Source organism: Aulonocara sp. 'chitande type north' Nkhata Bay, linkage group LG1 (assembly GCF_057382095.1).
Source record: "Aulonocara sp. 'chitande type north' Nkhata Bay isolate Kocher_YH1m ecotype deep benthic linkage group LG1, A_spYH_male_GT1.1, whole genome shotgun sequence".
NCBI lineage: Eukaryota > Metazoa > Chordata > Actinopteri > Cichliformes > Cichlidae > Aulonocara > Aulonocara sp. 'chitande type north' Nkhata Bay.
In genome coordinates this window covers 30,985,314-31,001,092 of record NC_141344.1, presented here as the reverse complement: position 1 = coordinate 31,001,092, position 15,779 = coordinate 30,985,314, and the positions used below count along the sequence as shown (strand labels likewise).

Genomic DNA, 15,779 nt, shown 5'->3' with positions numbered 1-15,779 from the left:
TCTGACGAGAACACACGCTGCATATATTGGAGATTAGGGCTGTGTGATATGACCAAAATCTCATATCCCGATATAAGACATTTATCGTCCTGGCAACAATATAAATCACAAAAATGTAACATTTTATGTAAATTCTGTGAATCTCGGGCAACTTGCGTGAAGTGTTTCCAGCTGGGCGTCCTTTACATGGAGTCCAGTGTTTTAACCCATGCATGAAACGATACATTTTTAAACATAAGTTGTAACGGCCACCATTTTCTTTCAAAGTTTGAGTCTAAGGTTTATTTTTTAGCACCTGACGGCTCTTTTTTGCTTCTCATCCATAAACTCTCTTCAAAATAAAGAATCACGTGAAAGAGTATGCAAAGTCTCAACAGGATCTTGAGCTTTATTGTGAAAGGTTTATGTGGGAAAACAAACAAGCGGACAGCGGAGCCACGCGATGGTTTTACCGTCGTTGTTGCTAACAACACGCGCTTGTCGGTCCGTAGAGTGGTTATATTAAATATAAGAGAAAAGAGAACTTTACGAAATTAATATAGCCGCTACAGTGACCATCAAAACAATGAAAAAAATATTGCCGTAAACAGTTTATTTTACGACACCATGAAACAAACGGTAGCGTCATAGGAAACGATAGACGTTTTTATACAGTCATCCGATATATATCGTTATATCGAACAGCCCTATTGGAGAATGGCTTGAGGACGGTCTTGTCAACTTCGACATTCCACCACAGAAAGAAAAAGCTGTTGTCCATGACAATGGTGCTAATGTTGTAGCAGCTGTAAAGATTTTGGTATAAAAGCATGGACGGGCATCAGCAATTAGACGGCATTCACTGAGCTAAAGGATAAGCAGCTGCAAATGAGCACACCACAGCACATGCTTCAAGATGTAAGTATTCACTAGAATAGTATTTATCAGGTTACCCAGGCTTCTGGAACAAAGATGGCTTGTGACTACTGCACTGTCTGACCCAGCAGTGGTTCCACGAGGAAAACAACACTATCTTGATCTGAAGCCTAAACAGTAGAACCTGACTAATGAACTGAGCCAAGCCCTTGAGCCAGTTGAAAGGGCTACAGTAATCCTGAGTGGGAAACATTGTGTTACACTCTCTGTGCTTCAACAACTTGCCCAAAACCTGAAGACGTCCATATAGAGTTGAGTTTTGCGACTTCAGAAGCAAGGTTCGTTCAGGCTCATGTGCCTGAACTGATCACAGCAAAATACAAAAATTATTTTTCTGTTTCAACCTGAATCTCTAAACAAGTTCTTGCCACCTAATGAAGCATTATAGGTCCAAAGCACAGCACAGACTCTGGCACTCACTGCCAAAACAGAAGCAAAGCAGCCCAATGGAAGTGAAAATAGAAACCACCTTTCATAGTGAACTGCACCTCTGGCAATACTATTTTCACCCAAGGTCACTGTTCAACATGCTTTCTATGCACGTAGGCATTCATCCAGTCATATACACACTCCCGGAGATTAAAGTCAGCTTAATTTCAATATGTAACCTGAGAAGAGTAATCACTTGTTGTGGAAATGATGCAATCTTTAGGCCGATCTTCCAAAACAGTCAAATCACTATCATGAAGTCACATAAAACCACCAGACGGGAGTAGAAAACAAATCTGTGACCTTACCTGCAGTTCCAAGTGTTTTGTAGAACCGGTACTCTAAATGCAGCTGTGGTGCCCTCGACTTCACTGGTTCCTGAATGGTAAACACATCAGACCAGCGTTCAATAAATCGGACATAAACACTGGAATAAATGCAGTTTTAATGCTATGAATTTCACCTTGCAAATGTTTGTGTATGGGTCAATATTCAGAGCAACACTTCAACAAAACATCACATTTGAGCTAAAGAAAAATAGTTTGAATATACTTAAAAATATACCTAAAACAGTCACTTTGCTGTGCCCCCAAATTCTAAACTTTATTTCCAGTTAACTGTTCTGAACTTTCAAACTCAACACACTTTAAATTGAAACTTCTTTTTTTTTTTTTTTTCCAGCTCAAGTGTCAGCACACCATACAATAGAGCGAGTAGCTAAAAGCCATTTGGTTGGTAAGCTTAATACGTTGATTCTGTAGCAAATTACAACTCTCTGGTGAGCAATAATAAGGGCATGAGTCAGGAGCCATGATTTCCAGTCCAGCAGCCGCTGGAGAGACACGCCTAGCTGAGCATCTACACCTCACTCACATTTCTCCTCAAGAACAGTTACAACACTACGATTGCACCACTGCAAATTGCAGTCAAAATAGCCCATCTGAAAATCACTTTAATATCAACACCTAATACTGAACACGGAGGAAAGACTAACAGTAAGCATCTGTTTTATTCTGTTTTCAATGTGCATCTAGTTCAGACTGTTATATTCAAGCAATTACAATAAAGCAAACCATGCTTTCAATGTTTTCTGTACCAACATTTCTGATCCTACTATTACTAATTTCCGTATTGGACCTTTTTCACATAATGAAGCGCTTTAAAAGTAATGACTTTAGCATTAAAATTGATTCTAAAAATCATCTGCAGATGTGAGAAGTCAAGCAATAAAAGCAAGAGTGCACTTACCAGTTTAATAGCTACATACTCATTTGTGTAGAGATTTTTTCCTGGAATAAGACAGGAGAGCAAAAGCATGGTTCAGATGTTTTAAAAATAAATTACACTATTTTAGAGAAAAGATAACTCTGTAATAGATTAGATGACATACTTCCAGCAACCTTTGCAGCATCCATGTCTGCTATGTCTGCTAGCAAATCATGTCCTGCATAAATATTTTAACATCTGATTGAGATTCAGCTTACCAAGCTTCAATTCGCCAAAGTTTCCACAACCGATCTTCTTGCCCACACGAAAATTTGGCCCCACCATGAGAACCCCAGAGGAGCTGGAGGAGCCAGATGGCCGCGACGGGTGTCCGCTGCGGCCTCCCTGGGACACTTTAGCGCTCCTTTGTCGGTCGCCATACTTGTCTCTTTGCTGATCCATGGTGAGAGCAGCACAGGTCAGCAGGAGCCTGGAGTGATGTACAAAAAGGCCTCCTGGGCCGGGCCCACCACAGCCACAGCCCTGGTCACTGGAGGTGCCTGGATGGTACAGTCACTCTCATGGGACAAAACTTGATGCAGCTGACCGACACTCCGACCTGTCCTCACCCTCACCTCTAAGAGATGTTAGGCCTCAACATTTGTCACAGGAAGGAGAAGGTGAAAGACCTGTAACAAACAACATATGGCAATACTTAAGAGATTACCCTTTAATAAAGAACATTTTACCCTGATTAAACTCTTAAAAACCTCATTGCATCAAAAAGAATACAGATGATCACAGATTAAAATGAACCAGAAAATGAAACTCTACTGCTATTATTAGATGAAAAATCTAAAAAAGAAAAAAAAAAAAAAAAAGAGAAAAAAAAAAAAAAAAATCACACTTTACTTCATGGGGTTATAATACAAAAGGTTTTTTAATGACAAAATGAAAAATCCAGACTACATGTTAGGTCATAAAATTTCACTGATAGTGATTCCTCAACAACAACAACAACAACACATAATCTAACTTCCCCATAAGAGACCAGGTTTAACTCTCTTTGAAAGTCGTTTACAGGCTGTTAAAAAAGAGAAAAGGAAAAAAACAAAAAACAAAAAAAAAAAAAAAAACAAAACAAAACTGTGTTTACAAGTACACAGTGCTAAACAAGGACAAATGGCTCACTCTAACAGGCTGCTGGGTGAAGAGATAGTAATCAGGTCACAGTGGTCATAGAAAACACAGCAGGTAGTTTGAGCATCAACACAAAAACCTTAAGTCATAGTTTGTGTTTCTGAAGGCATCTCACTACCCACAGCTAAACCCCGCCAGACAAAGTCAGAGGAGAATATTATGTAAACAATTATATAAAGCCATGTTGGCTTGCAAGGGCACCGAAGCTCAATTTTATGGACACTGATCCGATTGTTTTGAGCACTCAGTAGAATCCTTTTTGGTTTTAACTTCTTTCCTTACATGATTACATTAAATTATGAGAATTCAGAAGAAAAAAAAAGCAGTTAATATGCATTGAACAATTACTTATGGCATGTGCTTTTTATCAACTGCAGGCCTCTTGGGAAAATCCTGTTAACCATTCTCAACAAATTATAACACTGCTGAAGCACGACAAAACGTTGCCTGTTAATTAGGCCGATTGACTATTCTGCTAATTATTTACTCAAAATACCTCTTCAATACTGAAAACAACTTTTCGTGTTTTGAGGAAAAACATCAGCTACTACTGTTTTCATGACAATGCTGTAATTCCTGAGCATGGAAAAACTGCTGCTGAAAGTATTTGTGTGTGGGCTTCTGGATGACTCACGCTCAGTGTTGCCTGCACAGATCTCAGCATCAAAGACAGCTAGTTTGCTCTCAAGGGCAACTGTGCAGTGTTACTATTACATAAAACCAGGAACGGCGCAACATAGCTATAAAACAAGCTTGCAGCAAGGCCCAATGGTGAGCAGCTTCCATTGTGCAAATAAGCATTTTTAGGCCTCACTAACCCAGCATGCACCAGGGTTTACACCAGCTAAGCTAATTCGAGCTACTTAGCTGTACCTCTCAACTGCATCTGTTATGTTGCTCACTTTTACAGTGTTTGTAATGAAATGATCTAACAGATAATACATTTTCCTTTATTGTTAACTGCACAAAATGTTTGTAACTCCAACTAAACTGTAGTATTTAATTTCTGTCTATAATTATCACTAATTCGCTGGTGTCTGTCAATCCATTTTGCATCCGCATATGGCCACTTCTGGCTCCATGAACAATAGTATTACAAAATGTTAACTAAATCCTAAGTATTTAAGTCAGGATTTCACAACAGTTGATGGGGGTAGGTCCATCTTTTATATACAGAGTGTGTTCTCACGCGAAAACAGCTGCACTTTACTACTTTACGTAAAATCACAGATAACTACAAAACTAGCCTGAGCTAAACTGACCTTTGACCATTCAAACCTTTTATACCAAGCTTCAATTACAGTAAGCTAAACTGTATTCAAGTATAGCATGCTGTCCAAGTAAGAGAGCCATATTTTCGCTTATTTTTAGTCAGTTTATATGAAGGTTTCAAAACTAAATTTCCAGAAAATATAACATCTACAAAAATTAACCACATAACAACATTTGAATTCAATTTTTTAAAAGACATGGGTGGCTATGTGAATAAATGGTAAATGGCCTGTATTTATATAGCACTTTACTAGTCCCTACGGACCCCAAAGCGCTTTACATATCCAGTCATCCACCCATTCACACACACATTCACACACTGGTGATACAATAATACACGTTACACTGATGAAACCAACTTGAGCTGATCTCATCAGTCTGTCAGTCAAGAGGACAGCGCTCTGTATGAAACTTGAACATAATTTGATCCTAACTGAGTAAGTTTGTTAGTTTTTTTCTTTCCTTTTGTTTCATTTTTTTGGAGATAAAACAAATGTGGTCTGTTTTATAAATGTATAATTTATTTTAGCCAGGTGCACTAGACTACCATAAATCATCTATGCTATAAACATGCCCTGGCATGCCTAACCTGAGGATTACCATGTAGAAACATCAAAGGCACAAAAATAATTCACGCTGCAAAAAAGACATTCAATCTTTAACAGCAAAGATGCACAGCACTAAATACTGTAATAATTAGCATTTAGTTTGGTTTATTAACTGTACTGCATGTGTTTTTCCTGATTAAAGGAAAAAATAGCTGAAGAGGAATAGGTCACATTATTACAAAGGTATCTCTTATGGGTCTAAAAGGACATACAAAATAAATCTTTTTATTACACTGGACACATTCAATCTGTGTAGATGAATTTTAGTCAATCCCTAATTAATAAAGACGAGAACAAATTTAGGGAATCTACTGGATTGTGGGATACTGTGGAGAATCAACCACTGTGAAGACCTGCGGTCTGAATAAACGGAGTCTTTAGTTGTGATGTAAGGATGGGAATCCCCTACCTTTATCCCGCTGGAGGCACAGTGTCTACTGATAAATGAAGCTATGTTTGAGGATACACACCTTCTGGCATCCTATAAAAGTAAATGTACTTCTTAGAAATAGATGAAAGGAAAGGAGTTTATAATATCAAATCCCAGATTACTGATTGAACTGTAGCAGTCAAAGATGTCATGTATTGAAAATAAACAAAAAAAGTATAGGTTGCTGGTGCTTCTTCAAATGTATTCTTCTAAATAAATACATAAATGAATGAATGAAAAAGAAATCTCCTGTCTACAATAGTTACTGTCTCGTGCCTCATGGTTCTTGGCAGAGATCAATAAAAGGAACAGATATTTTCAGACCTAGGTGACTAACAGACACCAGTCAAATCTGAAACACTCTTAATGAGAACTGATTCTTGTTTCCCAAACGCAACATTTCTGGCAAGATGAGAGAACTACTGAACTACAGTGTACATGTAATATTATGGATGTATATATTAGAGCTGGGCGATATGAGATTTTTTCATATCACGATATGTTTTTTTCATTTCAGGCGATAACGATATCTATCACGATATAAGCCAAATAACTATATTTGTAAGATTTAAATGTGCCGTTGCTCACAAGTAAAATGTGAAATAATCAGCAGCTTGTTTTTAAATATTTATTTCCCATAATAAGTTCAACAGGGTAGATGTACTTAAGGAACATGAGACTTTTTCAGATAAATAAAGGCAAATATTGCAAACTACACAAAAGGCAGCCGCTAAAGCGTTTAAGTTTCAAAATAGAACAAATGAAACAGACTAAATTGTCAATTCCACTTAGAAACAAAATATTAATTCTAAAAATAAATCTTAGTTTGTTTTACAGAAGAACAGACAAAACTGACTAACTTTTGTCAATATCAAATAAACTGAGAACTAAAAGGAAATTCTCAATCTCTCCTTGTTGTATAGCTGAGCTTTTCAAACAGTTTTAACAGTTACTTTAGTCTGACAAAAGCCGAATGACGAATTAGCGCTTCCAGTCAGAGACTGAGGCTACGTCCACACGTACACGGGTATTTTTGAAAACTGAGATTTTCTGTTTTCGTTTTAAAAAAATAATCCCGTCCACACATAAAGGCAGAAATGAAGGAAAACGCTGCTATGAACATGCCAAAGCAGCAGGTGGCGCTAGATTCCTAACCGTGCAGAAATGTTGGCCAATCAGAAGTCTAGAAGCCTCGGTGGGAAAAAGTAAACAAAGCTGCGGCATAGAAGCAGAACCGAGTCGTATGTGTGGAGGGACAGTAACTGTGTGTATATGTAAGCATTTAAACACTGCAGAGAGTAGAATTAACAGTATTGTAGAAATTCATTTCACCGAAACAATAACGCGGCGCACAGTGTGACGCATGCACCAGTTTATTGTATTTCCAGACTTGCTTTCGGCACAATTTACAGTGCACGCTACTCTGTTTTTTGTCAGACTTGAAATAGCCGAAATACCTTCACACTACGGAACTTCTTTGGCTCTTCCGTTCGACAATCTCTCCGGCATTGGAACCATCATCTGTTTTCTCTTCGGTCACGCTCGGTTGATTTTTCTAGTCGGCACACTCATTTCCTCCATTATGCGCTGGCTCCATTACCCGCTGGCTGCTTCCCAAACAAACACATGTGCGGCTTGGCACTTGTGCTGTACATAACAAGTCACGCGACGTGACGCTGCGGCTGTGATTGGTTCAGCTCTGCGCTACTGAATTTGGATCGGCTGACCTTTTTTTTTTTTTTTTTTTTTTTAAAGAGGACAAGAGCGGCGAGGTCTATCGCGATAGCTTAATTTCTCTATCGAGTAAAAGTTATATCGCGATACATATCGTTATCGTTCTATCGCCCAGCTCTAATTACATCCATAATAAACATACTACAGTTTCACAGTGGCTAGTAGAGATGGGCTACTGTATGTGAAGATCTGATATTGCTAACAATTAGCACTCAGTTGTTTGGTTAGCCGATGCGGGGCAGCCTGTGTGGGAAAGTCAGACCTTTTGTTACAGGTATTGATAAGCTTTTATTGGTAGCAGGGCCATTATCAATTCTGTTTACAGGTTAGGTTCTTCATCAATGACCTTGTTGATTCCTGATCTTTGTACAGTAAAAAGTAGGCCTAAAGGAGTTTTCAATGACAAAGCTACTGGGGGGGTTTTTCGTTGCTTTTTAAAAATCTCTTAAGATGAAGAGAGAAGAACAAAACCAAGGTGTATAAAAGCTTCCCTGTCATGACTTTCACATCAGCATTTTGCTTCTCTATTTTAGCATAAATGTGTCTTGTTGCAATAGATTTTTTAAATGTAAGATATCATTCAAATAATAAATACTGGCGACTTGTCTAGGGTGTAGACCATAGGGTCTTGCCCTAAAGTAGCTAGCAAGCAAATAACCAAAAATCATTCACTCTACGTAGCTTTACCCCAACATCAACAGTCAGGCCTTGTGATCACACAAACGCAAAACTGGATAAGTAAACACAGAGGTTCCAAGTCTAATATGAAACACATTCTTTTAAAGTGGTATTGCTGAGTATGACCAATCAGAAACATTGATAATTCTAATGAAAAGAAGCAAATAATTTTACACAGGAAAATAAAATTCTATAATTAAAACAATAATAATTAAGAACTTAAACACATGGTTCTGGGCAGAGAACCATTTGAAAACAATACAACTATTGCCCCAAAGCAGGGGACCAAGTGCACATGAAAGGAGTAGTTTAACATTAAAGGCAATGTATGAACATGGGGGCGTTAAGCTTTGCTCTGAATTGAAAACATCTACGACATCAATAAATTTGGACTATCTGAAACCAGGAAGGAAACCTGGCAAAAATAAAGACTAAGTTATCACACTTATCAACATTAGATCTCTTTAATTATTATAGAAGAAGCAGTCGGATTACAATTGTTATTCCATTCAATTAATCTTTAGCCTCACTCTTTCATCTGCAGCCTTCATGGTGTTTAACAGTCTAAGAGCAATTCAAGAATAGTTATAATTCAAATGTAAGCTTAGTCTACATGAGAATTTAATATAAGGTTAATAAGTACAGATCGGTGTCCGGCATTAGGGTCATTAATTTAAGGCATACAGTACAAAATTATTTAAATGTTTTAGGCCTAAAAGAAAAAAAGCAGGTCACTCCTAAGAATCTATATTTCTTACTGAAACGCTACTGAAGACAAAGACTTATCAAAAACCTTTCTATCTGCGCAAGGAGGTGGTCTGTGATATCATCAATTTGTGGTGACACCATGTTCTGGAGAACTGAGACTTCTTAGCTGTTAATCGCTTATCTCAAGTAAAAGATCAGGCTAGGAGGCAAACAGTGAAAAACCAGGGTAAACCCAAAAGCTGTATCACTAAGCCACTAATGTTGCATCATAGTACCGTCACCTGCCAGGTTGTTAGGCCCTGACTGATCCTGAGACCAAGGTAGGCGGCAGCCTTCAACACACAGGTTTAGCTCTAAAAACCCTGTAAGGTTTTCTTCCTGTAGCTGGAGCTGGTTAACAGGCGGCTCTCTTTCAGTAATTTCAGCTAGAGCTAAATTAGGGAGCATGAGCTTTTAGTCAGCAAACCACTGAAAAAAAGGAAGGGGGGTGCAATTGATTTGTAGCACAAAAGAGTAAAACAAAAACAGCTCCTTATCATAAATGAATGCAAAATAAGTAATCAATTACCCCAAATATTTTGTTCTCAGTTATTGGATGCTAAAATACTTTTTTTTAATTATTTTATTTAAATCATTAAGCAAATTTAGGAACTCAGCATCCATCTTGAAACAAATCAGGTGGTTACTTTGAACCACCTACCTAATGAAATGAGCCTTAATTTCCATAGTTATTGAGATGGGGCATTCACATGTCTATAATCATAAGTAAAATCCTTAATAAAAACATAAACCCATACACTTGCAACATCTCTGTAGATAGCATGACGCACTGAGGCAATGTCACACTAATTCACATTATGGCGAGAGTAAGCCAAGAAAAGGAAAAACAGCACACTATGCTAAATATTTACTACCACAATGGATAGAGAGTTATACCTGACACCACACAGCTGAAACAGTCATGTAGTGGCCTGTCTTGCTGCTTGAGTACATGGATCATCCCAACACCCTGACTGACTGACTTGATAAGCTTGGAGAAACACATTAACAGTGGACTCAATGTCCCTCTGGACCTAATGTACAACTTCTTTCGTAAACAGAATAGTGGCGAAAGGTCTAATGTAACATGTCAAAAGAAGCTCAAGATGTAGTCTGAACATCTGAGAGGACACTTGATGCTAATCATATGATATGAGTTCAACTACATATATTGAGAAAATTATGATTTTGATTGATCATCAATCAGTACTATTTTTTGACCAGATGGCCAAACTCCAGCAGATGCTATATTTAGTTTTATCCTGCACTAGAACAGATTAGCAGTAAATGCAGCCTCCCTCCTTATGAGGGTATTGACTTTGTCATGGCACAGCCTATGTTTTATGATGTGCTCATTTGCACAGTGGCATTTCATTAGACTGCATTAAAGCTGTCAATATTGTAATTATTCTGCTCTAATTATTGGGTTCAATAAGAAAATTTAAAAAACCTCATAAATATTTTGGATTCTTAAACACCAATGTACAAATTAGATTTGCCACTTCCTTTTTAGCTGAAAATAAATAACTGCAGTCACTTTGTAACCACTAAACTAAATCTCAGGATGCGAGACTTACAAACGATCCATTTAATGTACTTAAACCTTTGCATATTTTGAATACTTAAATGCTACTCTGTTCAGGTAGGGCAGACTGTCTCCACAATGGGGATATCCTAAATCTTTACAACTCTGAATGACGCTCACTGTGCATGAAGAGGAAATGTGTCATATTACTGGAGATGCTTTCAGAGTTGAGTTGTTGTTGCTGATCTCACATATCTGTCACATCACTGATATTCTCTCAGCTGAAAATGTGCATCGAGGCATTTTATTTTCTAGTTCTAATCCAGAAATGATGAAGGAGGAATGTGGCATTTGCAGAAATATCTAAGTAATGTATTATGACGGCATGTTTTCAGAGCCGCTGAAATATAGAAATGTGGAGAGAATCAAAAACTAATTTGTCTGTAGTCAAATCAGAAGCACAAGATTTTATTGGATTACCATTTACTGGCAATCAAAAGCTTAGGAAACTTCATGCAATTGGTTAATAGGCAGCTTTAACACTCAGAACTATTCAAGAGTACTTTTCCTTCAGTATCACAGTCAGGAGGCACTGAAAATATATTTGAAAAACCTTGATTACAGTGCACAAATGTGCCTGTCAAAATACTACGAGAAACCGAAAGATGCTTCAAGCTGATTAGCATCTATTAAAAATTACTAATCTGTTGACTTTTTTTTTTAAACCATTTTTTATGGAAACATAAAGGCTCTCAGTGCAGTAATTAACCTTCAGTAGAAAGATCAGCTTGAGAGGGGGGCCTGCCAACAGTGCAGACTCCTACTGTGGCCGTGCCAGCTAAAGGCTGCTGCCTCTCTCCTTAAAGGCAGCAGCTCTAATGAACTAGAACTGAATTTAATTTTTATAGTCCATGCTCTTCCTCCTCTGAGAATTCACACAGTAATAACAACAATAAATAAACACATAAAAATAAATTGTAAGCATGGCAATGTGATTTTTTTCCTTAGGTTTGAACTAATGATTGTGCAAATACTGCAAGATCATCAAGAGTGTATCATGCAATTGTAAATTCACCAGTTTGAACAAACATGTTCCAGATGCGAAAACAAGTTTTTAAAAAAAACCTAATCTATTTGCACTTTGCCTAAACGTGGATCTTCCTAAGATGTGCAAACAGTGAGCCTGAGCTCTACACAAACTATTTCACATCATTTATTATGTTCTCACGATGACTTATACTAGACAATTGTTCAACTACTAATATATCAATAAAATGTGACCTTCAGAGCTGCTTTACGGAGCATGACACGCCGTTATTTTACTGCAAAATACCGATCACAAGTCATCCCATATTGATTCAGTAGCAAGACACTTTACTTTAAGACGGTCCACGTGTATTAAAATATGACTAGTAGCAAAGAAAATGTACACTGGAGGTACACACAGAAGTAAAATTTAAACTGACTTTAATCCCGAGCGTGCGCACCTGGGACGACCAGACCAGATCCAGTCCAACATTTACAACTGTGCCGACGACGAGCAGGCTGACAGGGGCCCTGGGTTCAACCTTTCCTATTGTGAGCATCCCTCACCTTGTAGTAAGCAGTCAAGGCACTAGGTTTTCTATGTGAGGAAGTGCTGGTTAGAGGCAGCTGAGGCTGATCGATCCTTTACCAGCAGGCCTAAGGTTAAATCAAAACAAGGAAGAGAGGTGGCAGCTGCACGTCAGCGTTTCAAAGCCAGCCGTATCATTAGTGTCGGTCACGTCGAGTAGTAGGTAAACGAACCATCAGCTTAATAAAATTACCTTCACGCCACCGTCAAACCAGACTGATCAGCCATAAAGCTAACGTTAGCAAACATTACTTAGCCACAATGGCTCAAAATATAGTGTGAGAAAAATCACAGGATGGACATTTTCATGTTAATTATGAAAACAGAGTAGTTTTAAAGGGCAGCAAATGTAGCAGCCCCTCTCTCTGCCTGGTGTCAACGCCTTAACTAGCACCTACTGATGGCTAGGTGACAGCTGGACCGAGTGCAACAAGGAAATTAGCTCCGTTAGCAGCGAAAACATTAGCCAAGAACCAAAAGCCTGCAACTAAATGCTGCTTGGCTAGCAAACACCTCAGGCTCACCTTCGCTGTGGGAAATCCAGACAGTCGGGGCACAGCTTGTCGTTTTTCGCAACAAAAAACGCCGCCTGTGATGGGGAGGTTTTCTGTGCTGCCCGTTGTTGCTGTTGTCTCAAGCTAGAACAGCCGAGCGGCTCTCTCCATTCTTCGTCTGCCTTCGCTGCTCGTGAGAGGTTCGAGCATACCGGATGTAGAAAGACGGCACCGCCCGCTTCACCACGCACACTTCCAGGTCACACTGAGATTGGCTAATTAGCGATGAGACCATTGACTGTAAAATCAGTCATTGGTCATCTTTATCTAATGCACAAATACATACTTCTATAGTTGTGTACCCTTATACACATGCTCTACAGAGAAAAGAAAGTTTTATAGTTTGAAAATAGGGGCATCTCAATATCAACCATATATATAATTTGTGCTATATACTGGGATATTTATAATTAACCTATTTACGTATATTAGAAGTATTTTATTAGATTTTGTAACTTAGTAATATTTAATTAAATTTAGTCAGTTACAGTTATTACTGTCTGGGACCAGCTGTGACCACATTACTTTGTTATCATGGATTAATAAAGTATTTTGATTATTTTATACAGTCATTGTGTAATGCATTACTGTTTTTAGCGATGGACTTGCACAAATTCTGGTGCTTGAACTTCCACAATATGTGAAATATAGAGCAATTTCAATTAAATTCGATTTGATTAACTTTCATTTAAATAGCACCAAATCATAATAACAGTCACCCCAAAGTAAAAACACTACAATAATACACACACACACACACACACACACACACACACACACACACACACACACACACACACACACACACACACACACACACACACACACACACACAAAAAAAAAAACAATCAGACGGTCCCCAATGAGAAAGCACTTGGTAACAGTGGGAAGAAACCTCTGGCAGAACCCGGCTCAGGGAGGGGCGGCCTTCTGCTGTGACAGGTTAGGGTTGAGGGGAGGAAGACGGGACAAAAGTCATGTTGTGAAAAAGACCCAGAGATTAATAAGATTGACAGTTCCATTATTTTTGTGAGTCTAAACAAATCCAGCATAAAAAAATTGTGTTGGTACTTTTGTCAATCAGGGAACTCAGGGTTGTTTTATTCCTTGAAGGAATAAATAAAAAAGGATGTAAGTTGTCTTATTACAAGGATGCTAAAGAGGGTGGTGTCAAAATATTGTGGCACTGCTTATATGTAATTTCTGTGTATTTTACACTCTAACTCATTTTAACCCTGTGCCATAACCTTCTACGTAACCTGATATGCACCTCTCAAGCAATGTAACTACATGTCAGATTGATGCATACCACAACGACTTGAATGACATGGTTAGGACGTAGCTTTCCAGCAGAAGTCTAAATCAAGCTTTACAAGCCAAGACTGGAGCCTAGCGCAAACTTATTATACAGACTAGCCCCACTCTGACACCAGCCCATTGGTAATTTTTATTACACTGTATTGCCCAATCAAGTCTCTTAACACAACCCTCCCTTACCTCGCTTGTGCACCCTGTAGAATTTGTTTTAGTGTGGAAGATATGGCTGATAAAGATGGAAACAAAAGCAAAAAGGTGGAGCTGAAAAGCTAAAAGAGCATATTAAAGCATATGTTGAGCATATGTTTTATAGAAAATGATGCTGGACATTAAACAAAATATGGAGTACTTAAAATGAGCTCAATCTGAAACATATGAAGCAGTAATATTAATTACTTTAACATCGATTGGGAATGTATTTCTGCAGAATAATTACTTTCACTTTTGATATCTTATGGAAAATTTTCCAATAATGCAATTCTATGTCTACTGAGGTTTTTTCATTGTGGTTTATTGCATCATTTCTTAAAGGAATGATTTGAAAAGTTACCAAAACACTAGTCGTTTTCGGTTAATAATAAATAATTTTGGTAACATAGTAGATATTTATTCAACTAAAAAAATTATTAATATTTTGTAATTCTTCAGCCAGGAAGAAGTGCGGAAAGTTGAAGATGTCCATATACAGTTTAACTTGTTAAATTGCTGAATAGGGCAGGAAGATGTTATGTGTGTGAGAGAGAAACAGAGTGTGAGCGGGGCAGGAGAGGGGGTCATCTTTGCAACCTATCTATCCATCCATCCATAATTGGATCTTCTACAGTCACTGTATCAAGACTCCAACATGTCTCAGAGAAAACACCACAAAAAAAAGTTTCCCCTGACTCTCCTCTCTGAGGTGACCAGTTAAATTCCCCAGAAGACGTATTATCCATCTGAAGGGCATTAGCTGAAAGTAAGAAAACCACAATCTAGAGAACAGGGTTCAACAAATGCAAGCAGAGAACATTTAACTAGAGGAGAAGTGCAGACAAATGGAACCCCAAAATAAACACTTGGAAGAAACGCACAATGAATTTCTCATGAACTGACAAGACCAACAAATTAACAATACACAATAACAGCCCAACATTTAGATTATAAATGAAGGCTGGGAAATAATATTTGGATAAGTACGGCAGCAGATTATAGACCTGAGAACAAGAAATAAGAACAAGATAAAACACATAAAGACCTACAGTGTACGCTTCAAAAAATGCACTGGAGAAATCAGGAGTTAGAAGACATGTACAACCAAGTACAACGGAGGAATACAGACACGAGGCAAAGCTAGTACAGGAGGCAAAATAAAAAAAGAACTGAAAGAAAAGCTTGAAGAAAAACAAGCAAAATTAGAAGAACTGTAGAAAAGATGCAAGAAAGTTGAGAGGGGAAACGCAGAAGCAATCGATGACATAAAAAACCTCAGCGCTCCAGGAACAGTGACTGAAAAAGAAGAAAAAAAACGCTTCTGCTTTTTCAAAAGGAAGGATTCTCCTGCTTTCTCACT

At 38.1% G+C, this 15,779-nt stretch overlaps 1 protein-coding gene across 6 annotated transcripts in view; it reads right to left on the bottom strand.

Moving 5' to 3' along the window:
* The window catches only part of csnk1g1 (casein kinase 1, gamma 1), a 39,066-nt gene extending 25,991 nt beyond the window's left edge, over nucleotides 1-13,075 (bottom strand). For 3 of the 6 annotated variants that reach the window (XM_086293192.1, XM_086293200.1, XM_086293219.1), the window contains exons 1-4: nucleotides 12,884-13,073; nucleotides 2,829-3,239; nucleotides 2,593-2,633; nucleotides 1,653-1,722 (exon numbers count right to left, since the gene is read on the bottom strand). In XM_086293192.1, the coding sequence (XP_086149318.1) occupies nucleotides 1,653-1,722; nucleotides 2,593-2,633; nucleotides 2,829-3,012 (295 nt within the window). In that variant the 5' untranslated portion in view covers nucleotides 3,013-3,239; nucleotides 12,884-13,073. Of the gene's footprint in view, nucleotides 1-1,652; nucleotides 1,723-2,592; nucleotides 2,634-2,828; nucleotides 3,240-12,883 lie in introns of all 6 variants that reach the window. The other 3 variants (XM_086293183.1, XM_086293175.1, XM_086293210.1) reach the window with 3 other exon arrangements.
* Nucleotides 13,076-15,779: the final 2,704 nt, after the last annotated feature.